Here is a 27186-nt window from a genome sequence, read left to right on the forward strand (position 1 = left end):
CGGAAATTCACCTTTATGGAATTCACAAATCTTTGCCTAGCAATTTGAGATATGGAATAAAAATTGCTATCACAAGGTTTGTGTGGGTGTGGTGGGGGGGAGATATAAGTACATGAGTCAACACAATTTCTTTCAACCTGTGTTTCTTGACGCATGCACAAGTGACAAGTGGAAACCCGCGATATGCCAAGTTTTCTAGGAAGCAACCCCTCCTTAATATGGGGGTCACTCTTTATGTCTCACTTTTGTGTGAAGACAAGTCCAAGGTTACAGAGAGTCTGCCTGCGCCTTAGACTTTTGCCAAAGAGCAAGACAGAGTCAGTAGCCATGGAATGGTGCGTGTCACAGGGGTTTGTATCCATGAAGGGCTAGCTTATTGAGCATTCGAATGTTTCAGTAATTAATATTTTCTTTCATTAGACCCCTTCCGCTTTCTAAAGAACAGGACATGCTTCAAACAGTGAGATTGTACATACAGCAACATCAGTATGATAAAGCAGTAAGTATTCTATTGAAGCAAGACACATCAAAGTTGCTGGTGAACGCAGCAGGCCAGGCAGCATCTCTAGGAAGAGGTACAGTCGACGTTTCAGGCCGAGACCCTTCGACTGACCTCTTCCTAGAGATGCTACCTGGCCTGCTGCGTTCACCAGCAACTTTGATGTGTGTTGCTTGAATTTCCAGCATCTGCAGAATTCCTGTTGTTTGAGTATTCTATTGAAACTAGTTGTTTAGGTTATTGAATTAAATTCACATAGTAAACAATTTAAGCAAGCAATAGAATCTTGATTTATTTTTAATATTAAACAATAATGTATTTTACTCTATTTTTGTCGAAGGCGCTTAAGAAGAGAATAATCACAAAACCGTCCATGCTTAAATACTGATCTTAAAATACAGATTATAATTGAGTAATGAACCTCTATACATTGGGATTCAAAAAGATTAATGTGTTTATCTTCTAATGTTACTGTTCATACAAAATGTTATAGTCTGGTAAGCTTTCTGCTGTATTTCCATTTTTATCACATGTCTCTTCATTTGATAAGACCTTTAGAAACTGCAAATCAAAATGCAGACAATTGCAGATTGGCCAGTGCCCGTGGTGGTTGGGAGGCTTGTTGATTACAGAGCCGGATCTGTCTGGAGGAGATTTAAATAGAAGAAAGTGAATGAGGATAAAGGAGGAGGGAATAAAAGGGGGCTGAAATTGTGAGGTAGGGAAAAAGGCTAGAAACTGGAAATAAGGGAATGCTGTAAATACCCTGCAAATGAGGCAAAGTCAAAGCTGAATTTATTGTCATATGCAAAGGTATATGCATGCACAGGCACTTTGAAAAACTTTCTTGCAGCAACATCACACACACATGCATCATTAAAGTAAGTAGCATTGACAAGAAATACTTAAAGTTAAACATTAATTTATACATGATGTCACTCAGAAGGGAAGGGGGAAGAAGAAGCACGCCGTGGTGATTGGTTTGGTGATTCATTAGTTAGGGGAATGGACAGGAAGTTCTGTGAGCAAGAACAAGATTCCCAGATGGTATGTTGCCTCCCAGCTGCCAGGGTCCAGGATATCTCGGATCGAGTCCTTGGCATTCTTAAGTGAGAGGGTGAACAGCCAGAAGTCATGGTCCATGTAGGTACCGATAACATGGCTAGGATGAGTGACAGGGTTCTCCAAAGGGAGTTCAGGGAGTTAGGTGCTAAGTTAAAGGACAGGACATCCAGGGTTGTGATCTCAGGATTGCTAACCATGCCACGTGCTAGTGAGACCATCACTAGGAAGATTATACAGTTTAATTCGTGGCTAAGGAGTTCATGTAAGTGGAAGGGCATAACATTTTTGGATCTCTGGGCTCTCTTCCAGGGAAGGTGGGACCTGTACAGAATCTGTGGAATTCTTTGCCAGAGGCAGCCGTGGAGGCCAAATCTTTATGTATGTTTAAGGCAGAGGCTGATGGATTCTCGATTGGTCAGGATTTAAGGGATGTGGGGAGAAGGCAGGTTGAGAGGAAAATTGGATCAGCCGTGATGAAATGGTGGAGCAGATTCAATGGGCCAAATGGCCTAATTCTGCTCCTATATCTGATGGTCTTATGACTTTACAAAAAGAAAACCGAAGTTAGAATTTTTAAGAAGTCTATTTCATACTATCTGGATACATAACTGCTAGGTATGGCAACTGCTCCGCATGAGATCAAAAGAAAGTGCAGAGATTTGTAAACACAGTTCTGCATGTCAGGGAAACCAGCCTCCACCTCTGGGCTCTGTCTGTAATTCTCGCTGCCTCTATAAAGCAAACAGCATAATCAAAGACCCCACCCACCCCAAACATTCTCTTTCTTTGCCCCCTTTTTCATCGGACAGAGGGTACAAAAGCCTGAAAGGCAGACTCAATGAAAGCTTCTACCCAAGTATGAAAAAGACTATTGAACGGTTCTCTAGTATGATAAAATGGACTCTTGACCTCGCAATCTACCTCATTGTGATCTTGCACCACATCGCTTACAGGACAAAAAGAAAGAACACAGCTCTTTCTCTGTAGCTGTTGCACTTTATTTTGCATTATTATTGTCTTGTTCTACCGCATAGTGACAAGCTTTTCACTGTATCTCAGCACGTGACAATAATAATCCAATACCAATTCGAATTCCAAGATTAGAGGTACAGTTAGTTCCATAGGCTATAAATTAATGGAGAAATACCAGTGAATGGACAATTTACCAACCTTAGTTGCTTATTTATATTAAAAGTCAAGATGTTATTTGCAAGTGATCCAATCCCACCCCACCTAATGTCATATCAGGAGGGGAATTTCATACTTTTTGTTGCGTGCTCCTGGACATCGTCCTACAGTGGTTTAGCTCTAATTTGAAGTTTATACCATGTTTTCGTAATTCTGAGGTCCCAATTGGATTAATACACCACGGTCCTTCATAATTTAACATATTTTAGCTTCCTTGCATCCCATGGTGCTTCTCATGGGACAAAATAAGGCTTTAAAAATATTCAATATTAGAGGCCGAGAGGTGAATCTTTAATTTGCTGACCCTTAGATTCTCTATCCTTCTCTATTCTGTGTCATTGTCCACTTAATGAGGCATTTGACGGAAGTGAAATCAGTGATAAGTGAATGTGGTTGTCTGCAGAATATGTAGACATAGTGAAAATGTAAAGCTGCAGCACATGACTGAAGTTTCCACTGTATCAATGGATAAAACAAGGTTCTTGCAATTTAAACTGAACTTGCCTGTTTTGAAACACTTGCCTGCTCACAAAGCAAAGAAACTAACTCGTGCTTAAGGTTGGTACATTCTTCTACCCGTTTGCACGCATTTCCTCCCACAGTTCAAAGACGTACCGGTTAGTAGGTTAATTGATTACTGTAAATTTGCCTGTGATTAGGCTAGGGGTTAAATCGGTGGGTTGCTGGGCAGTGTGGCTCGTTGGGATGGAAGGGCCTGACCCACACTATGTCTCTAAATAAAAACAATAAATAAATAAATAATATATGGCAGATGTATTCTGTCTAAAAGAGAGAAGCATCACTGAATATTTTTCCTATTATTAAGAAGGCTGAAAACACTGTCCATTCATCATCATCGTGTTCCTTCCTTTGAGCTCCATGGATACGCCCCAAAGAATGGTGGACCTACCCATCCCCTTCCCTTTATTCCATGGTCCATGGTCCATTGTCCTCTTTTATCAGATATTTTCTTCTTCAGCCCTTCACCTTTTTCATCTATCACATCCCAACTTCGCATTTCATTCCTGCTTACCCTCCCCCCCCACCCATCCACCAAATGCTTTCCCCTCACCTGGACCCACTTATCACTTGCCAGCTTATATTCTTCCTCCTTCTCCACCCACCACCTTATTCTGTCTTTCCAGGCCTAGTGAAGGTTTTCAGTCCAAAATATCAACTGTTTATTTCCCTTCATAGATTCTGCCTGACCTGCTGAGTTCTTCAGAATTTTTTGTGTGCTATAAGTTTCCCGAGTTTTTTTGTTTTCATACTTACTCCTAATGCTGCATAGGCTATGCACCAGTGGATTAGAGATGTCACAGCAGGACAATTAGCTGCTTTATTTCTGCAAGTGCAGAGAGAAAAAAAAAGAGGCATATTTGCTTAAAATGGCTGTTGTAGGGTGGAGTTTCTTAAACATTCTCACAAAATAATGACCTTAACAAATCTTTTTAAGCTTGTCCAAAGATGTGTTGCATTTTGGCAAAACGCCTTCAAGTCTAATGGATAGGTTATGGCCACTGCAAGCAACATGGAACTTCCATGTCACTCAAAAAGCAGATTTATTTGCCTTTGTGTAGAGGCTTGTGACAGTGTCCTGTTTTGATTGTATGTTCCTAAACAAATATAATGATGTGACTATTACTTACAGTTTAGACAATTAAGAATTTTGGAAAAAATATATTAAGTAATATATGCAAGCAAAATAATCGTAGTGCCTATTCATTAATGAAGCACGAATTTCTGCTCTACCTTGAGATAATATATTTAGAAATAAGGTATTTTAGAAGAAAAATGTGTTGGAAATTAATAAATGATCAAATTGGAACCCAGAATTCAGTGATGAGAAAATTAATATTTTCCTCTGCCATATGTATAATAATAACTTAAGTCATAATGTGGAAACAGACCCTTCAGCTCTCCAAGCCTATGCAGATCATCACCACCCATTTACACTAATCCTTCATTAATCCTGTTTTTATCCTCCCTGCATTCCCATCTTCTCGCCCCTGAATTATGTACTCAAAGAATTTTGCTATGTATAGGCTCCTGAGCCTGCTCCGCCCTTCATAGTTGATATATTTCAGCATCACTTTTCCACAAAATCCTTCTGTTTTCTGATCCTTTAAGTGTCCAAAAGTATGTCTGAGAAGTACAATTAATATAATAGAAACAATAACTAGTGATAATATTACAGAAGGGAGCCAGTTGATTTCCATTTTGATGGTCTAAACAATTTTAACAGTAGAGCACTTTTCATTAGTAACATTGTTTTCTTTTGCAGATCAAACTTTGCACGTCTCTAATAAAACTTGGTCTGGAAGGACTCTCTTATTATCATACTTACGATCGTATATTCTTGGGGATTAGTGTAGCTCTTGGATTTTTGGGCTGGATATCCTTTGTTTTTGTGCTGATTGTCAAATTCCACACAAGATTATCTAAACCAATCTCCAAACTGGACAAGGTAGGTGGAAAAAAAAATGAACTTTTAAAATTGCTCCCCAGTCTGGTCTGAGTTGGCATCAAATAGTAAAATTGTATGCATAATTCTGAAGCTAACAATAATGCCTTGCAGCTTGAAATCATTAACTGTAATCACCATAAATGTTTCCCTGACTACTTTTTCCATTCTCGATTGTTTATGCAGTTTCAAAGACTGTTCTGGTAGTAATGTAAACTTCTGCTGAATTTCATGTATTTCACAGCTGTCGACTGGCAATCACCTTCCTGTGATATTCATTGGAGTTGGTGTTATCATAACGTCGTTTCTGCTGATTCAGAGCTGTCCATGGACATATTTTATTTATTGCCTGCTGCCAGTTGCAGTCTGGTATGCAGTCATAAAGGAGTAAGTGGTAAATTATTTAGATCGACTTGTCAAACTTGTTGTACTTCATTACAGTGGACTTCAGTACAGTTCGTTAATAGAAAAAATTGTGTTGAAGGATGCAAAACAGAGTTGTAAAAGTCTTTCAAAATGTTTTGGGGGGACCATTTAGGGGTTGACCACTCACTGGTCCTCTGCTTATGCTGTGTTGTTGTTGCTCCTTCTTGAGCCTTGTGGTGCATTTGGCGGCATTTTTTTTTTCTTGTTCCTTTAACACTTGTCTGATTTTACAAGGCCGAGTTGCTAGCTCGATGCTCAACCCAGCACGGATGGAAAGTGTGCAAGGACCCAGCCGGATTTGAACCTGGGGCTATTGGCCTCGAAGTCTAGTGCTGAGGCCACTGCACCACCACCTTTATGTTGTGTAGATTAAGAGTTTAAAACATTTTATGCTGTTGCTTTTAACAGCAATTCTACTACACAAATTTTGGTCATACGTGCAAATATTTCTCTGAAATGTGAAAATAATTTGGAGTACCAGTTTTAGGGGCAACTGTTGTGAGGAACTTAACAACAGTTTTGCAAGGCTTGCCATTTTCTTTTTAAATAAAAGCCTTGGGAACATTTTTGCCATTTTTGAAGCTGCATTATAACTGAAAGTTGCCATTGCTCTCTGCATTTCTAATTTGTAATTTTTTCTATTTTGGTAAATGTGATTGATTAGAGTTGTTAACTTCTTTAAAAAAAATTACACCTGCTAGCGCTTATCCCTGCAAGTGGCCCAATTGTTACACCTGCCCATTCACCACCTCCGTCACCCTCCATTCAGGGCTACAAACCGTCCTTCTAGGTGAGGCAACACTTCACCTTCAAGACTGTTGTGTTCAGTGCTCCCAATGCAGCCTCCTCTACATCGGTGAGACCCGTTGAAAATTGGGGGACTGCTTCATCGAGCACCTCGGCTCCATCCGCCAAAAGCAGAGCTCCCCAGTGGCCAAACACTTTAATTCCCATTCCGACATGTCGGTCCACAGCCTCCTTGTGTGCCAGGATGAGGCCACCCTCAGGGTGGAGGAGCAACACCTTATATTCCGTCTGGGTGGCTTCCAACCTGATGGCATGAATATCGATTTCTCCTTCCAGTAATAAGATCTTTCCCTCCCCGTCCCCTCCCCTCTTCTTCTATTCCCAAATTTATTCTGTAACCTCTTCTCACCTGCCTATCATTTTCTCCTGGGTCCTCTTTTCGTTCCCTTTCTCTTATGTTCCACTTTCATCTATCAGATTTCTTCTTCTCCAGCCCTTTACCTTTCCCATCCACTTGACTTCATCTATCACTTTCTAGCTAGCCTCCTTCCCCTTCCACTACCTTTTTATTTTGGCATCCTCCCCCTTCTATTTCAGCCCTGAGGAAGGGTCTCGGCCTAAAACATAGATTGTTTATTCATTTCCATAGATGCTCTAGGACCTGTTGAGTTCCTTCAGCATTTTGCGTGTGTTGCTTTGGATTCCCGGCATCTGCACCAATTCTCGTGCTTACTTTACAAATGGTATTTTTGATAGGACTGAAACTTAACTTCCTGTGGGCAGGATTCATCCAAAATAACATTAGTCTTCTTGTTTAACAGGTTTAGAGTCATTTGTGATGTAATCAATTCATTTTCAACACATCACCCTATAAAATCCCTTGGCTGTTCACTGCTTTTTATTCTGGGGATTGAAACTTTGGTAAGCATTGCAAACTATTCTTCTATTTTTAGATTTGGTTTTGAAAATCAGAGGTGAAGCTCCAGCAAATGGAAATTCTGGCAGCTGGGGAGTTCACCGATCAATACATGTCATAGTTTGGCATACAAGTTCTCAGAAAGTGTGATGTGGGATTTAAAGGCAAATACCTGATGTTTACTTGTGCAAGAAGCGCCACAGTAGTGTAGCAGTTAATGCGATGCTATTACAACTCAGGGCGTTCCAGAGATTGGATTTCAATTCCGGCACTGTTCGGAAAGGAGTGTCTGTCCTTCCCAAGGAATGTGAGGGGTTTTCCCTAGGTGCTCCGGTTTCCTCCCACAGCCCAAGACCCACACCACTATTAATTGGTCTTTGTAAATTGTTCTGTGATTAGGTTAGGGTTAACAGGGGTTGTGGGGTTGTTGGGGCAGTGTGGCACAAAAGGCCAGAATAGCCCGCTCTGCACTTAATTGTTAAATAAATAAAGATGGCACTGGCAGAGAGTCTCGCAATCAAACACCCTGCAGAAGTTTACAGTTAACACAATTGAGAGAAAGTTAATAGTTCTGTCCATTCCCGGAAGTAACACCTTTGCTCTTGAATTTGCCTCAGAGTGTTGTGGGTTCAAACACCTCTCCAGCCTCTGAGAGTTTACTCTGATGTTCAAATATCAAAGCAAGGGGAGTTCTTCTTTGTTGACATTTTGCTTTGCAAATTTCATAATTATATTGATCAGTTTCTACCTTCTGCTTCTAATTTCTAATTTGTGTACGAAGATAAGCCCTCAGTTTCAAAGAGATGTAAACAGCTCTTTGGAGTAGTGAGTTCATCCAGTCTCTTGGCTTACACTCACAGAATGCAGGAACAGGCCCTTTGACTCACAATGACTGCGCCAACCACATTGCCACTTTAAACTGCACATCTTCCTGCTCATCCATTCTCTGACTGTTCTTATGTCTGCCTAAATGTCCCTTAAGCTTCTCTGTGAATCCCACCATAAAAAATTATTTAGGCATTCATTTTTCATTTGAGGGACATTGCTGTGTGCTTTTAAATACAGTACTGTCTTTGGAATTGTAGTAGATAGCAACACAGCAGAAGAAATTTATTATTTCCCAGATGCTCTGCAAAATACTAATGGCTATGTGAATGCAAACATCAATGTTTTGGGCACATACTATTGTTAATTTAATCAGGGTACAGTAAACATTGAAAGCTACATTAGGTCAGTCTGTTTGTGCTCTTAATTCTGTTTCTCCATTCAATTAGATCATGGCTGATCTGTACTTTAATTTGAGCTGCCTGTCGTAGTTCTATGACTCTTAATGCACTTGTCCAATGTTAAAAGTCAATAATGACTTTCCAATAAAGTTCAAAGTAAATTTATTATCAAAGTCCATAATTGCTACCATTTACAATCCTCAGATTTGTTTTCTTGCGGACATTCACAGCAGATATAAAGAAACACCATAGAATCAGTGAAAAGCTACACAAAGCAAGGCAGAGAAACTACCCAATGTGCAAAAGACAACAAACTGTGCAAATACAAAAAAAATTGTTATTAGTGAATAAGCAATAAATATGAAGAACATAAAATGAAGTCCTAGAAAGTGCGTTCATAGGTTGTGGGAACAGTTCAGTGTTGGGGTGAGTGAAGTTATCCTCTCTGGTTCAAGAGCCTGATGGTTGAGATTTAACAACTGTTCCTGAACCTGGTTGTGAATTGAATTGACTTTGGTTCTTACATCCTTCACGTACACGAGGAGTAAAAATCTTTATGTTACGTCTCCGTCTGAATATGCAATTTCTAGTAATTTGTAATAGATCGTATGTACAACAGGACAGCCAGTGTAGCACCGAAATACAATCATATCAGCGTGAATTAATCAGTCTGATGGTCTGGTGGAAGAAGCTGTCCTGGAGCCTGTTGGTCCTGGTTTTAATGCTGCGGTACCGTTTCCTGGATGGTAGTAACTGGAACATCTTTCGGGCTCTTTTTTGCACCTGTCACTGTAAATATCCTGAATAACGGGAAGTTCACATTCACAGATGTGCTGGGCTGTCCACACCACTCTCTGCAGAGTCCTGCAATTGAGGGAAGTACAGTTCCCATACCAGGCAGTGATATAGCCAGTCAGGATGCTCTCAATTGTGCCCCTGTGGAACATCTTTAGGATTTAGTCAATAATAGCAGGTGAAAACATTTGAAGATTGTTTTTTTTTATATATTAAGCAATGAAATGCAGTATAAATAATCTGGTAACATTTATTGTCCACCACTAATTAGCCATGAGCTTGCCAGCCTGGAGTCACCTACTGGTCTGATTTCAATGGCTGACAAGGAAAAAGTATTTGTGTTGTGAGCAAATATTTGTTGACGCTTTATGTTGAAACTGGTTGCATTTCACATCAGACAGCTTTACTGTTTTCTTGAGATCTATAGACATCAGTCTTTCAAGTATAAACATCTGAGCATGTCTACTTTTATTCTTTTTTGTCTATTTATCTTCTAAAGGGAGATTGATAGGAACATAGCAACCATTCATGAGCATCTCACAATCTTTCCCATTTGAACTAGAATACTCTATAATGGTTAATACTTCTGTATTTAACTGCAGTTGAAATCATTTCTTTAATGTTCACAACTAATTTCTGTAATAATTCTTGCAACTGTGGCTCTGTCCTGATTATTTCTGCAGCTCCCTTTTATCAATTGAAAGTAAGGAAGGCACACATTGATCTGCCTGTGGAGAAGATATCCTAAAGATATCTAGCAAGGCCAACTTCATCCTTGCTATTCTGTCAGGTGTTCTGTTGGAAGAGCTGGGCACCGCTCTAGTATCTGTAAACACTGAGTTTTGTAAAACTGTTGCTTTGTGGTGCTGACATACTTGCACTTGTGTGGCTGTGTTTTAATGACATTCAATTCTTCTGTGCCCATATCTAATAATAGAATTTTTTTTTTCTAGATTGCGAGTTTCTTCTACCGTGAAGTTCTTACACTTGGTCTGATTGCCTTTGCTGGCTGGCCTCTACAATCCAAGCTGTTTTATCGCAATAAGGTGACACTGCACTTGCACCGGAAAACATTCCTTTTGTTTGAAGGATAATGCTACTTCACTTTCAATTGATAAATTTACCATTTGTCATCTTTTAACCTAATTTTGCTTGCAAACTAAATTGCAATTTGAGGTTGCTAGGTATTTGAAATGAGTAGGGAAAAACTTTTCTTGCTTTAGGAGATTCTGTAACAAAAGGAAATAGAATTAAATTCAAAATCTGTGCATGGCTTAGATTGAATATACTAATTCTGTAAGATTTTAAATAGAATACTGATTTATGTTTTTCCTTCGTGTACAGAAACCGAAATCATGGTGAATTTTAAGACACTAGTACTTCCTTTAAAGAGCACTTCTATTTATATAACTGTAATATTCTATGAAATTAAGCATGACTAGAAAGCCTTCTGTACATCAGTGTACCTTTTGACAACACTGCATCAAGCCAATGAATTGGCAGTGGGACATATGGCTAACAGTAGTCAATTACACATCAAACAAAGTTAAATTGCTCAGCCACTCTGTTCAGAGAACAGAGAAAACAGATACTACACAAACTGCTTTCAATAAAAGCAGAGCAATTGCTCCTGAAAAATACATTGAATGCATTGCAAATTACATGCATGAAATCAGTATCAGTTTACAGCAGGCAGAGGTTCACTTGCAAATCACTGCAGCTAAATCTGGTACGTAATGAATCGCTCATTCATTACACAACAGATTTAGCACATATTCAACACTAAAGCCAGCCAATAGAAATGATTGGCTCATTACCCTGTCAATTCTTTGTGATGAATATACATCAATGAACGATGTATTAAAATAAACATTAATTCTTCAAGACGTACATTAGTATCTCAAATTGTACACACTCAATTACCTTTATGTTTTCCATCTTAATGGTTGTGAGTATTTCAAGCATAGTTTGTACATAGAGTCATAGAACACTACAACCTGGAAACAGGCCATTCTGTCCATCTAGTCCATGCTGAACTATTATTCTACCTAATCCTGTTGACCTGCACCTAGACCATAGCCCTTCATACCCCTCCCATCCACATACTTATCCACATTTCTCTTAAATGTTGAAATCAAACCCGCATCTACCACTTCAGCTGGCAGCTTGTTCCTCACTCTCTCCACTCTCTGAGTGAAGAAACTCCCCCTCATGTTCCCCTTAAACATTTCCCCTTTCACCCTTAACCTATGACCTCTAGTTCTAGTCTCACCCAACCTCTGTGGAAAAGGCCTACCTGCATTTACCCTATCTAGATCCCTCATAATTTTGTATACCTCTATCAAATCTCCCCTCATTCTCTTACAGTCTAGGGAATAAAGTCAATACTTATTCAATCTTTCTCTACAACTGAGGTTCTCAAGTCCTGACAAGATCCTTATAAATATTTTCTGTTCTCTTTCAATCTTATTAATATCCTTCTTGTAGCTAGGTGACCAGAAATGCACACAATACTCCAAATTAGGCCTCACCAACGTCTTATAAAACTTCATTATAATGTCCCAACTCCTGTAATCAATACTTAGATTTATGTAGGCCAATGTGCCAAAAGCTCTTTGTATGACCCTCTGTACCTGTAAAGCCACTTTAAGGGAATTATGGATCTGTATTCCCAGATCTACACGGCTCAATGCCCTGCCATTTACTGTGTGAATCCTACTCTTGTTTGTGCTCCCAAAGTGCAACACCTCACACTAGTCTGCATTAAATTCTGTCTGCCATTTTTGACAGTCAGTTGTTACTGCTGGTCTAAACCCTGCTGCAAACTTTGATCGCCTTCCTCTCTCTGTCCACTATGCCTGCAATCTTAGTGTCATTCGCAAATGAGAAAAATTGCTGCTTTTTGAACTGAAACACATGCAACTGACACTACTTAAAAACTTAGTGTTCTAAGCATGGTGTAGTGTCTTACAGTCATGCAACTGACGGTAGTTAGAAACTTCAGCAAGTGTCTCCTGTCTCAAATAAATGAAGGGAATTCTGGCTTTTCTTGATTAGTTTTTGTTTTCTTAGAGTTATCTCAAATAAGTGGCCACCCTGATTAACTGATGGCCCGATTAATGGGAATCCACTGTACTTTGAATTACAAAGGCCAGTGTGCCAAAAGCTCTCTTTATGACTTTATCTACTTGTGACGGCACTTTCAAGGAATTATAGATTTATATTTCCAGATCCCAGATCCCTCTGTTATACCACACTCCTCAGTGCCCTACCATTCACCATGTAAGTATTACCCTGCTTTGTCCTCCCAGAGTGCAATGCCTCACACTTGTCTGCATTAGATTCTATTTGCCATTTTGTCAATCCATTTTTCCAGCTTGTCCAGATCTCCCTGCAAGCTTTAATAGTCATCCTGTCTGTCCATTACACCCCCAGTCTTGGTGTCATCCATAACTCTGCAGACACAGTTTACCACATTATCATCCAGATTGTTGATAACTGTAGATGACAACAACAGAACAAGCGCCAATCCTTGTGGAATACTGTTAGTCACAGACCTCCAATTGGAGAGGCAACTATCTATGACCACTGTCTGGCTTTCCCCACAAAGCTGATCACGAATCCAGTTTGCAACTTCTCGCTCATGTGACTGAACCAGCTTGACCAATCTCCCAAGTGGGACCTTGTCAGAGGCCCTGCTAAAGTCCAGGTAGACTACATCCACTGTCTTTCCTTCCACTTTCCTGATAACCTCCTAGAAAATCACTATAAGATTGGTTAGACGTGACCTACCACGCACTGAGCTATGTTGACTATCCCTAATCTCTCCCTGCCTATCCAAATACTTATATATCTGGACCCTTAGAGCACCTTACAATAATTTTCCCATTTTGGTTCGGAATGTTGTTGCTTGCTTCTATTGTTTGCATCATTTGTGCTTTTTTTCCCCCTTTCTTTGCGCATCATGTGTTGGTCTTTATTTTTTAAATTGGTTTCGTATGAGTTTCATGCTATGTGGCTGACTGTTAGCAAACAAATCTCAAGGTTGTATAATTTATACATACTTTGATAATAAATATACTTTTAAACTTGAAAGTTTGTTCCTTAATCTCATAGCTATCAGTGTGGATCACACGGATATCTTCCCAATGTTAAGTATTCCCAGATTGTGTGTTCAAGTTGCTGATGCAACCTGTATTTTCGGATTTGGTTTTAGTAGGCAAGGTTTCTTGTTGCTGTTAAGAACTAATCTTCATGTTAAAAAATATATCTTATCCTTTGGAAGCTTATAATTTAATGCAAATGAAATTATAAGTTTGGGTGAAGGAAATATTTTGCTTTATGTAAGCAATGTAAATCCAAAGATGGGATCTGTGGTAGTTCTTCTTTCTTTATAGTTTAGCAACCCTGACCATCATCCCGTGAACTGGGACGGACTATGCAGATTACATGCATCAATCACTCAACAGGTTTTTAACACACAGATAAATGGATTACATCTAGCTTGAACTGGAAATGATAAACACAAAATAATCTGCAGAGCTGGGATCAAACCAACACTCACAACATGCTGGAGGAACCCAGTAGGTCAGGCAGCATCCGTGGAAAAGATCGGTCGACGTCTCGGGCCGGAACCCTTTGTCAGGACTGTAGAGGGAAGGGGCAGAGGCCCTATAAGAAGGTGGGGGGGAGGGTGCGAAGGAGAAGGCTGGTAGGTTCCAGGTACCAGTCTTGTCCTTCCCACCCTCCCCCCACCTTCTTTATCGGGCCTCTGCCCCTTCCCTCTACAGTCCTGACGAAGGGTTCCGGCCTGAAACGTCGACCGATCTTTTCCACGGATGCTGCCCGACCTACTGAGTTCCTCCAGCATGTTGTGACTGGAAATGATAAACTTGCATCTGATCTAAATGGTATATGTGTTATTTTTTTGTTTTATTATGATCATGTTTTTATTTTCTGTAGGCCATGTCTTTAAGCTGGATATATTTCTGCTTAGTCCTGGCTGTATTTCCATTGATGCCAGTTCTTGGAAGAAGTCCTAATATTACTCTTGTGTAAGTTTGCTCATCTCTTTATAAAAAAAATTAAAAAGGTTTAATTGTTTATTTTGAAATTTAACACATCAGAAAACTGATTCTAATAATAAAGTATAATGGTATCTTCAGATAACGTTTAAAGGAAAATAAGTATGTAATTAATAGAGAAAATATGTTATCAGAAGTTTATTTTGACACTGTGTAATATTCATGCACAATGTGCAGCTGGACCAGTTGCATAAATGGGCTGAAAAATAGCAGATGAAATTTAATGCAGACAAATGTGAGTTGTTGCACTTTGGGAGGATAAACCTGAATAGGACTTACACTGCAAATGGTAGGGCACTAGGGAGTGTGGTAGAACAGGGGGTGGATCTTGGAATACAGACCTACAATTCCTTGAAAGTGGCATCACAAGTAGATAGGGTCATAAAAAAAGCTTTTGACACATTGGTCTTCATAAATCAAAGTACAGTGGATTCCGGTTAATTGGGCCATCGGTTAATCGGTTAAACTTCAGCTAATTGGGGCGGCTGTTTAATTGGGCCAAAATGTACTGGTCCAGTTGTGTCATAATTAACTATATTGAGAGCAGGAGCTTGGATGTCATGTGAAGGTATTCACGACCCTTCGCCAAGATAACGCTGGTGAATCACGACAACATGTTGCAGATGCTTACAAAACTTATAAATATACGTCTTCTGAATTTCTCCTACTGCTGAAATCTGCAGCCTATAATTTCCCTTTAAGCAATGTGCTTTCGAACTGTCTTAAGGAACTTGTAATTTCACTATCTTCTGAAGTACTCAGTGGACTTGACACTGAAGCATACAGGTGTGGTACACTTAAATAGCCAAAGGTACATCAATATGGCTGGAGGAGAGGAAGGAGGGGAGGACTCCAAGGCAGGTTGAAATGCAGAGGAATGAAACCCTCTCTACCCAGTATCTTGTTAGTAAATGTACAGTCGCTGGAGAACAAAATTGAAGACCTAAAGGCAAGATTGCTGTGTCAGTGGGAAATGAGGAAATGCTGCATTCTGTGTTTCACAGAGACGTGGCTCACTCCAGATATGTTGGTAAAAACCAAAGACTTCTTTCTTTTTAGACTGGACTACTGATTCAGAGAAGGCAAAAAGTGGAGGTCTGTGTTTCATGATCAACTCTTTGTGGTGCTTGAACCACTGTTGTCGCACTCTTGTTCCCCAAATCTGGAACATCTGCTGATTAAGTGCTGACTGTTCTATTAACGAAGAGATCTCCTCCATGATCCTGATCAGTTTATGTACTGCCAAAAACAGATATTAAAAAAGCACTCGATGTATTGAATGTCACAATTAGCAAGTGAAACAGACTACCCTGACATCTTTCAAATACTTGTCAGTGACATCAGTCAGGCTTGTTTGAAGAAAACTCTGCCAAGTTATCATCAAGATATCACCTGCAGCACCAGGGGTCCAAACACACTTAACCACTGTTACATTACCATTAGGACTGCCTACCATTCCATACCTAGACCACATTTTGGGAAATCTGATCACTTAGCTGGCCTCCTTACACCTGCATACAGGCAGAGGCTAAAGAGTAAGGCTCCAGAGATGAGAACAAGGCAGGGGAGCGGATATGGGATTGTTTCGAGTCAGTAAACTGGGCTGTGTTCAAGGACTCATCAGTGGATATGAATGCATCACGGTTGTCATGGACTTTATAAAAACAGTCATAGATAAGTTTGTCCCCACAAAATCATTCCGAATTTTCACTAACCAGAAGCTCTGGGTGAACCATGAGATCCACAATCTGCTGAGGGCCAGATTAGTGGCATTCAAGTCTGGTGACCATGTTAAATTCAATGACTGTTGGCCAGTTGCACATACATCCATGGTGATGAAGTGCTTTGAGAAGCTGATGAGAAAACATATCAGTTCCTGCCTTAGAAGTAACCTGGATCCACTCCAATTTGCCTCCCATCACAACAGCTCAACAGCAAATGCCTTTTCATTAAGCTTCACACCCTAGGCCTCACCACCTCATTGTGCAACTGGATACTCAATTTCCTCATTTGCAGACCGCAGGCAATTTGAATCGGCATGACCATTTCCTCCACAATCTCCCTCAGCAGAGGTGTACCACAAGGCTGAGTGCTTACCCCCCTCCTCTACTCATTTTATACTTATGACTGTAAGGCTGAGCACAGCTCCAATGCCATGTTTGAGTTATCCAACGTCACCATGGTCGTAGGCGGAATCAAGGGTGGCGATGAGTAAGCATATAGGAAGGAGATTGAAAATCTGGCTGAGTGGTGCCACAACAACAGCCTCTTACTCAATGTTAGCAAGACTTAAGGAGATGATTATTGACTTCAGGTGGAGGAAACTAGAGGTGAATGAGCAAGTCGTAATTGTAGGTTCAGAGGTGGAGAGGGTCAACAACTTTAAATTCCTCAGTGTTATCTCTTCAAAGGATCTGTCCTGCGTCTTGCACATAAATGACATTGTGAAGAAAACATGGCAGTGCCTCTACTTCCTTATCTCAGTTTTTGACAAATGTCTATTGATATGTGGTGGAGAGGATATTGAGTGGTTGCATCATGGCCTTGTATAGAAACACCAATGCCTTTGAATGGAAAATCCTACAAAAAGTAGTGGATACAGCCCAGTCCATCGTAGGTAAAACCCACCCCACCACTGAAACACATCTACACAGTGTTGTCATGTTCTCAATATTTATTGCTTATGTATTTATTATTTTCTTTTTAAAAATGTTATATTTGCAAAGTTTATTGGTATATTTTTTCTGCACATAGCTTGTCCATCCTGTTGGGCGTGGTCCTTCCTTGATTCTAAGGTGTTTCTTGTATTTACTGTGATTGCCAGCAAGGAAATGAATCTTATAGTTGTATGCTGACATTTATGTACTGTACTTTGATAATAAATTTACTTTGAACTTTGGAGTTTGAGAATTAAAAGTTTGAACTTTTTGGTAAGCTCTAATTTGGGGTATTATGTGCTCTTCTGGTCACATAACTGAAGGAAAGATATCAATAAAATTGAAAGAGTGCAGAGAAAATTTACAAGGGTGTTTTCAGGAATTGAGGACTTGAGTTATAGGGAAGGATATTATCTCTGGACCATAGGAGATTGAAGGGAGATTTAGTAGAGGTATACAAAATTATGAGGGATATAGATAGGGTAAATGCAAGCAGGTCTTTTTCCACTGAGGTTGAGTGAATTTAAAGGTTATGGGTTGAGGTTGAAAGGTGAAATGTTTGAAGAGAAGTTAAGGGGAAACATGGTAAGAGTGTGGATTGAGCTGCCAGCAGAAATGGTGGATTCGAGTTCATTTTTAACATTTAAGAGAAATATGGATGAATACATGGATGAGAAAGGATTGGAGGGGTACGGTCTGGGTACTGGTCGATGGGACTAGGCAGATTAATAATTTAGCACGGACGAGATGTGCTGAAGGGCCTGTTTATGTGCTATAGTGATCTATGATTCTGTGGCTCTATCTCATAAAGCAGCAAAAATAGACAGTTTGACATCACATTGCTCTTTCGTAAAATTGAAGCTGGATGATTTCCTGTGATTAACTTCTGTTTATAATGTTCTGAATACATTAGAACTTTAATCTGAAGGTATATTGGGACAGGAGGAAAAGTGCAGCCCTTAAGGAAAAGGACAGAGAATTGTAATTGATAATTTTTCAAGCAAGTCACGCCTCCTTTTGTACTCCATGATTCTGTGCATTTTAAAGGACTGTGGCAAATTGATTGGAGATTAACATGTGTGTTTTAGATAAAATAAGAATATGCTGGTAATACCCAGTCAGCTTTTATACGATTTAATTAGACATCTTTTTGTGGAAACAGAACAGGAGCTGGATTACTCACTGTCATCTGCACTTTTGTCTTTTTCACTTCAATCAAGATGGAAAAGCAACAAACAGTTGAGGCTACAGTGACCAAAAGTGTATACGTTGTACAGGTTTGTGTGAATATCATTTCTGTACGTGCTTGTCATAATTATGCAGGATTAATTCTTGTACATTTAATTATCTTGAGCAGCATGCATTTACATAAGGTGTGCAATAAAGCTCTTCATCATTGCTGCGAGGTAAATACTAAGTAGGTGATACTCACATTTCTGATATTCTGAAATACCTTCAAATTCCATTAGTGGTTTGTTTAATACAAATTTAATATATAAATTGTGCACAAATCTATTGTTTTAAATGGCTCAAAGACATCCAGATGAAAATATAGGGAAAAAACAGTTATTGAACCACAGCAACTGCAGCCCTGCCAAACAAAGTCTCTGTCTTTTGTTAGTCCTTGGAAATGCTTTAACCATACACAGCTGTTTTCTTTGACAAATCTTCTGTTCGGACCTATCAAGTTGTCGGTAACTCAAACCGCCAGTCTTGTGGATTGACTTGAGCAATGAATGTCATATCCTTGCTATAATTTGACATGCACCTGCATGCACCTCCACTATGAGCCAGTGCATTTTGATGGAAGCACTGACACTGTGTGTATTTTTTCTTCTGATAAATGCACTGAGTGCTTTCTCCTTCTAATATTGGCTGTATCTAGAGGTTTCAGTTTTGGGGATGAGAGAAGTGAGAAGAGGGGTTGTGGGGGTGAAGGGGAAAATCCCATATTCTTCAGACCCTCAGCCCATGATTAATTGAATGCCATTTTCACTTAAGAATACAGTACAATAATACTTACACCCATTTCAAACATCTGCAAGTCAGAATAATGTATAAATTGTTCATTATTTCTTTCCAGTAGGATATGCTAACTATTTATTTTTGCTGTCGACTTGACCGGGTAGGCAAATTATCAGCAAGTAGCATTGAATGTTATGGGGAAAAAGATAATTCACTTTTGACATTGAATGGCGCAACAACCTTGAACTAAATGATTTTTTTTCCCATATCTATATTTCTATGCTGCCACGCTTCAGTAGTTTGCTTAATAATCGTTTTTGGTAAGTGCACTAAAATAGTCAGTGGTAGTTGGAGTCCTCTGCTGCTTCCTTACCTAAAACATCCTCCAGCCACCTAATGCTGACCATCCCAAGGATAAATACTAATTGGACAGATTGTGCTAAGCATCTCTTCCAATGCTCAGTTGCGCTAAGTATCCTTTTGATGAATTATAGCAGAGAGGTATGATCAGGTTATAGCACTGCAGCTCTAAATGAGGGGTCTGTGTCACTTTCCTAGAGAATTAAACAAAAAACTGGTGTATTGTGCAATAGTGAGAGTGTGCTGTTTTGTCAGAGATGCAATTGACTGGATGCTTTGCTGGGTAGAAGAAGAAAAGAACAATGTTACTTTAAAGAAGAAGAGGGGATCTATTTCTGGTGTTCTCTCCACATTACTAGAACAGGCTATCTGTCCATTTTCACAGTTTTGTTTGTGGGAGTTTGTTGGGCACATATCTAAGTTACAACAATGACTGCCCTTCAAAAGTACTACATCACCTATAAAGTGCTTTGGAACATCCTGAAGTCAAGAATCAGAAAATTTTGGGGGAAGAAAAACAACAGATCAGGCAGTATCTGTAGAAAGAGAAACAATGTTTTCTGTTGGCAACCCTTCATTCTGACTGTTTCTCTTTCCACAGATGCTGCCTGGCTTGTTGAACTTTTTTCCAGCATTTTCCGCCTTTGTTTCAATTTTCCAACATCTGCAGTTTTTTTAAAATTTTCCTTAAGTTTGTTAAAGATGTCATTAAAATTTGCTTTCACTTCTGCTTTAAGCTGGCAAAGTCGTTTAGCGCCATATTTTCTGGATAACTTGGTTTTAATGTTAATTAGTGCTGCTTTTCCAATATTTGGTATTGTTTGAAAAAATCTAATGCAAGACCCTTTTTTTGCAGATCCTGCTCATTGTTCTGTCAATCTATATTGTGAACAGCACACACTCCAGCTTGGTTCTTAAACATGGAGTGCCTTTAGTCAACCAGATTATCAGTTGGACAACTCTAGGTAAGAATGTCCTGTGTGAGTTTTTCCAAACTCCTGTAGTCTTCAGCTTTTAGGTTTGGTGAGACACACTGAAGTGTTGTGAGAACTACATTCTGAAAGAGCAGAGCAGAGCAGAAACAGACTTCAGTCTGTTTGAGTGGTTCATAAATGTGACATTAATGGAAACCAAGTAGGAAAAGGGTGTCAACCATGGCTCAGTGGTAGAACAATCATTCTTGCTTTAGAAACCATTGTTCAAATGCAGTCCAGAGAGATGAGGGCATTAATGTGAGTGGTACAGATCTGCTATGATTTAATTAGCTGTCTGTTTGGTTTATACATTTTATTCACTTACCAAACAAACTTTAAGAGTCTTAAATGACCACAAGAAATTCTGAGAGATTAAGCTTCTGGTTTTTATTATCTACTGTCTGGAAAATGATTCCTGCTTTCAACATTCAAGATTGTTTAATGTCATTTCCGGGACACAAGTGTAAAGAAGAATGAAATAATGAATCCAAGATCCAAAGCAACACAAAAAAAAAACACAACAAGATAAAGAATACAATAATAATAAATAAAACACAATAATTATAAATACACAAGATAGCTGATATGCATTGATTACATGTCCATAAAGTGATGCTAGGCACAGGAGTTTCTGTACATAGGAACACATCTCACCCTAACCATGGACTTTTTACTCTCCTCCCATCCGGTAGGCGCAACAGGAGCCTTCGCTCCCGCACCAGCAGGCACAGGAAGAGCTTCTTCCCTGAGGCTGTGACACTGCTGAACCTCTCATCACAGCGCTAAGCAGTATTGCATCCATATTGTACTGTCTCAGTACTCTTATATTTGTGTGCTGAAGCACTTTTTTTAATTCACAGTTATTTTGTAAATAACACTATTCTTTGCATTTCTGGTCAGATGCTAAATGCATTTCAATGGCTTTGTATCTGTACTTGACACAATGACAATAAAGTTGAATCTAATCTAATCTAATAAGGTGACTGACAGGAAATGATAAGGTGATGGTGGTGCGGGAGTTGGGGGTTAGTAGGTGGAGGTGTTGATCAGCCTTACTGCTTGGGGAAAGTAACTGTTTTTGAGTCTAGTGGTCCTGGCGTGAATGCTGTGCAGCCTCCTCTCTAACGAGAGTGGGACAAATAGTCTATGAGCAGGGTGAGTGGGTGGGATCCTTCATGGTGTTACTGACACTTTTCTTGCATACTTGTGTATCTATATCCTAGCTGGGGGGAGGGGGTGTTGTCTGGTGTTGGTGATGCAATGGACAGTTTTGACCACCCGTTGTAGAGCCTTCCTGTCTGCGGCAGTGCAGTTTCCATACCATGCAGTGATGTAGCTTGTTAGGATGCTCTCTACTGCGCATCTGTAGAATGGCATTGGTATTGATGTGCATAGTCCAGTTCTCCTCAGCCTCCTCAGAAAGCAGAGATGTTGGTGAGCATTTCTGATTATGTAGCATGTGTTCTGGAGCTTGTTCGGGATGTGCACTCCCAGGAGTTTGAAACTGTTTGCAGTCTCCACTGCTGCGCTGCCAATGTAAAGAGGGGTGTGAGTGGTGCAAGTTAACCCGAAGTCGATATCCATCTCCTGTGTCTTGTTGACATTGAGTAAGAGGTTATTTGCCAAGCATCAGGCCTCGAACTCTTTCATCTCCTCTCTGTAATTCATCTGATTGTTGTTGGTGATGAGTCCTTCCACTATAATTAGCTCATAATTTAATGATAATTTTATTTTGTTCACTTTTCCAACATTGGAAATTGGTCACAATGACCCTATAAAATACTTTTATGGTGTTTTCTTCCTCAGTTATTTCAGGTGTCAACCATCTATATTCATAGGATACTAATTACTTAAGTTTTATACTTTATTGATATGACATATGCTACTAAATTTGTTAAGCCTTGTTATTCAGTATAATCTGAACTGTATGGATTCCAGGGTCATAGATTCATAGGCCATGGAAACAGGCCTTTTGGTCTATCTGGTCCTTGCCAACCAAGCTCTCACCTAAACTAGTCCCACTTGCATTTGATCCCTATCACTCCAAACCCCCCACAGTCAGTTTGGATCAGAAACAGTATCTCTTCCTCACTGACAATGAGCACCGGTGTGCTTCAAGGATACGTGCTTAGCCTACTGCTGGACTCTCACTACATTTATGACTTTGGCTATACACAGCTCAAACGCCATCTATAAATTCACCACTGACACAACCGTTGTTGGCAGAATATCAAACGGTGGCAGGAGTGAGATTGATCAGCTGGTTGAGTGTTTTCACAACAACAACCTTGCAGTTAACATCATAAGATCAAGAAGTTGATTGTGGACTTCAGTAAGGGGAAACATACCAGTCGTCGTTGGGAAGGCAGCAGTAGAAAGTGTGAGCAGCTTCAAGTTCAAAAAACACACATCAAAGTTGCTGGTGAACGCAGCAGGCCAGGCAGCATCTCTAGGAAGAGGTACAGTCGACGTTTTCGACTGAGACCCTTTGTCAGGACTAACTGAAAGAAGAGCTAGTAAGAGATTTGAAAGTGGGAGGGGGAGGGGAGATCCAAAATGATAGGAGAAGACAGGAAGAGGAGGGATGGAGCCAAGAGCTGGACAGGTGATTGGCAAAAGGGATATGAGAGGATCGAGGATCATGGAACAGGAGGCCCAGGGAGAAAGAAAAGGGGGAGGGGGGAAAACCCAGAAGATGGGCAAGGGGTATAGTGAGAGGGACAGAGGGAGAAAAAGGAGAGAGAGAAAAAGGATGTGTTTATATAAATAACGGATAGGGTACGAGGGGGAGGTGGGGCATTAGCAGAAGTTTGAGAAGTCAGTGTTCATGCCATCAGGTTGGAGGCTACCCAGACGGAATATAAGGTGTTGTTCCTCCAACCTGAGTGTGGCTTCATCTTTACAGTAGAGGAGGCCGTGGATAGACATGTCAGAATGGGACATGGAATTAAAATGTGTGTCCACTGGGAGATCCTGCTTTCTTTGGCTGACAGAGTGTAGGTGTTCAGTGAAACGATCTCCCAGTCTGCGTCGGGTCTCGCCAATATATAGAAGGCCACATCGGGAGCACCGGACGCAGTATATCACCCCAGCCGACTCACAGGTGAAGTGTCACCTCACCTGGAAGGACTGTCTGGGGCCCTGAATGGTGGTAAGGGAGGAAGTGTAAGGGCATGTGTAGCACTTGTTCCGCTTATAAGGATAAGTGCCAGGAGGGAGATTGGTGGGGAGGGATGGGGGGGATGAATGGACAAGGGAGTCGTGTAGGGAGCGATCCCTGCGGAAAGCAGAGGGGAGAGGGAAAGATGTGCTTAGTGGTGGGATAGTTCAAGCTCTCAGAGGATCGATCTTGATACAATCACAAAGATGGCATGATAACGACTAAACTTCATTGGGATTTGATGAGATTTTCTTTGTCACCAAATACTTGAGCAAATTTCTACCCTGAAGAGCATTCTGACTGGTTACATGACTGCCTGGTATGGAAGCGCCAATGCGCGGGATTGTAAAAGACTGCAGAGGGGTATGAACTCAGTTCCATCATGCCTCCAAGAGGACCACAACCTCGTCGTAGGATTTAGAGGCCTGCATGCCCCAATGACTTGGAGAGCTCTGTTGGCCGGAGTCAGGGCTTTATGCTTTGGCTCTTGGTAGGTTCACCCATGCCAAACAGGACAAAAGATAGAGCCAGACTAAGAGTGGTCCACTGGTCCTCCAGGTTCTGTGTTAATTAGCCTGATTCTGATTTTGTAAGTCTGATGACCTAGTCAACTTAATCCAAATCCCAGAAACAGAATCTTTGCAGTGTTGTTTGCCACACCATGCTTTTCACAAATAGGTTAAAGGTCGGCATATGAATTTATCAACAACTGTGAGAGAGCACTTCCGATGAGAAGTGTCCTGGGGTATTCAGAGATCTCAAAGGGCAATCATGTAAACTGAAGATTTTCCTTAGCATGAGTTCTACTGAATTGAAGTAGATGTTTCTGTTGCTAATTATTAAATACGGCTTGACTGAGCATAAAATTCTTTATTATAGTAGGATGAATTCTGTTGCCTTTGGTGATGAGATATCACATTTTACATTGACATTGAATGCTATTACATTTCTGATATCCCTTACTTTTTCTTGCAGCCTCCTCCTTACTGATACCTTTGCTTAGTTCTACACTTCTCTTTCAACGACTGCTGAGCATTTATCTCTCGTTGATGTCCACCTACCTCTTGCTCAGCACAGGGTATCCTTTTGTTTTCCCATCTAAAACAAATTGCTGATGTTAATGACATTTTTTTTTTTACAGATTTTTCGGAGAATTTTTCCCCAAGCTTCACAATTCCAGAGGTGCTATAATATATGCATTCTTCACTCGCTTGTTGAACAAATGCATGTTGAACCAATGATATTCTACATGCTTTTTCAGTTTAAACAGAATTGCAGGTCAAAAAAATACTACACAGTATAAGGTTATTGAACAATTTTCAAAGAGACACCATAATGTTCCATAATAACATAGTATCATTTTGTTAATGCAGCATAAGTAATGCTGTAATATCTGTACTTGTTATGTAGCATAATAAGGCACGTAAGTAGCTTCTGTATTGAAACATTAAATAGGCAATATTTTGAAACATATAATGGGAACATCATGATCACATGCACTCCTCACAAATAACATGTGGGGCGGCACAATGGCGTAGTGGTTAGTGGTGCCAGCAACCCAGGTTCAATTCCCGCCTCTGCCTATAAGGGGTTTGCATGTTCTCCCCACGACCATATGGGTTTCCTCCGGGTGCTGCTGTTTCCTCCCACAGTCCAACGACATACCGGTTGGTAGGTTAATTAGTCATGGGGAATTGTCCTGTGATTAGGCTAGGATTAAATTGGGTGGTGCAGCTGGAAGGACTTATTTCACACTGTATCTCAACAAATAAAATAGACACCAACTTCCCTAGGCTCTGTTTTCTTGGAATTCTTTAGCATGGAAGTACAGTAGACATTGTTTTATCCGTGGAAGTTGGGCTGTGTGTGTGAAGTTAGAGAGATTATCTCACTCTGTTCAAGGGTGGGAGGAGTGGAAGTTTGTTGTATTTGTCTGTATGTATTTAGAGATACAGTGTGGAACAAGCTCTTGCTGCCCATTGAGCACTCAGTAATCCACCTATTTAACACCTAGCCTAATCATAGGACAGTCAGTTAATGCTGGCTGGTGGTGTAGTGGCGTCGGCACCGGACTTTGAGGCAAATGGTCCTGGGTTCTAATCTAGCCGCCCCCTTGCACGCTTTCGAGCATCGAGCTACCAACTCAGCCTCGTAAAAAAACAACTGCTGAGGAAACAGCAAAGAAAATGTTCCCTGATGTACCACAAGATGCAAAAAGGAACAACAGCAAATCAACCTACTAACCAGTACTCTAGTACTTCTTTGGACTGCAAAAGTGGGTATGGATTAAGGACTACCAAGATGGAAAGGTCCTACGTCATAGGTGTACATTTTCTTGAAGCAGCAGATGCCTTACAAGCTACAATTTTACTATAAAATTATGAATACCCCTTTTATTGTAGTATGGTAGTAATTGCAGAAACACATCAGGCCTAGAAAACTTTTTGGGTGTTCCCATCTGTAATACTAATGGTTTTAGTTTATACACTAGTGATATTGTAAGATACAGAACACTAATCATTTGTATGAATGCTTTGTGTCATTCTTAGTGGATGTTTGGTTGGTAGGTACATCAGCGACAAGCTGTCTTCATATAGCAACTCGAACTTGGAAAATGTACCAATACATTTCTTTAAACAATATCTTAGACTAAGTCACTGAAGGTCAAAAAGTTTGGTGAAAGAATGAGTTTTAAAGAGGTATTAAGGGAGGAAATTGTGGTAGGAAGGTACAGGATGGGAATTCTAGAGTCTTAGGTCTTTGGTTTTTAAAGGAGAACACCTGTCAGTGCTGGAACAAATAAAAGATGGGATGCTAAAAACATGCAGCATACTTTGAACCCTCCAGAAATTTGCAGTGGTTGGCTCCAAACTAGAATTTCAAGGCAGTGATATTTAATTCCTTCTCAGAAATGTTTAATGCCCTTGGTTTTCTTACAATATTTTGGACAGCTTGCTTCTGACATTAAAACAGTTGCTTTTAGAATTTTTTTATATGTGCATAAAATCTTAATTGCAATCATTGTCTTTTTATGAATGTAATAGGGCAGCAAACTATCTGGCAGATGGATAAAATCATGGCTGACTTTCATCATCACAATATTCTATCGAACTCTCAAATTGCTAAACCCATTGTGCATGTACTGTCATAGTCTGTCTCCTGTCATAAAACTTATTACTAATTTTCACTACCATAAGCTCTCTGTAAACCACAGGTTTATGTCTGAAATTAGGAACAACCTCAAGCACAGATAGCAGGCTTAATGGTGATATTAGAGGAAGTGCTGGATGATTCTGAAGACATACTTAAATTTATCTTTCTATCATTTAAATGTATTGTTCTGGTGGTTTATTGCTCTTCTAGCACTGCGGTTAGTAAACAGACCTTCCCAGTTCTGTTTTGACTAATTGCAGATAAACTATGAGCTCCAGTCTGATTATAAATCTCTGGGCTCAGCCTAGCAATCATATTGCAAATTCTCACATAAATAGCAGATTGGATGAAGAGACAAAATCCATGGAATTTTGGGGGTAGTTAATATTAAACAAGGAGCAATTTTTGTGTCTTGCTATAGATTAGTTCATTTACTATAATCTTTGTGTCTGACTCACAATGCTGTTAGTTTGTTGCTCACTAGGCTTGCACACTGCAAGTTTTAGA

General features: G+C 40.0%; 1 protein-coding gene across 4 annotated transcripts in view; it reads left to right on the plus strand.

The window, feature by feature from the left end:
• pign (phosphatidylinositol glycan anchor biosynthesis, class N) overlaps positions 1–27186 on the plus strand; it is a 143768-nt gene that overhangs the window by 76660 nt on the left and 39922 nt on the right. For all 4 annotated transcript variants that reach the window (XM_072283343.1, XM_072283342.1, XM_072283344.1 and 1 more), the window contains exons 13-21: positions 421–499; positions 5037–5219; positions 5461–5603; positions 7211–7310; positions 10280–10372; positions 14289–14380; positions 18230–18344; positions 20249–20357; positions 24502–24604. In XM_072283343.1, coding sequence (XP_072139444.1) covers positions 421–499; positions 5037–5219; positions 5461–5603; positions 7211–7310; positions 10280–10372; positions 14289–14380; positions 18230–18344; positions 20249–20357; positions 24502–24604 — 1017 coding nt within the window. The remainder of the gene's footprint in view (positions 1–420; positions 500–5036; positions 5220–5460; positions 5604–7210; positions 7311–10279; positions 10373–14288; positions 14381–18229; positions 18345–20248; positions 20358–24501; positions 24605–27186) is intronic.

This window comes from Mobula birostris, chromosome 19 (genome assembly GCF_030028105.1).
Source record: "Mobula birostris isolate sMobBir1 chromosome 19, sMobBir1.hap1, whole genome shotgun sequence".
NCBI lineage: Eukaryota > Metazoa > Chordata > Chondrichthyes > Myliobatiformes > Myliobatidae > Mobula > Mobula birostris.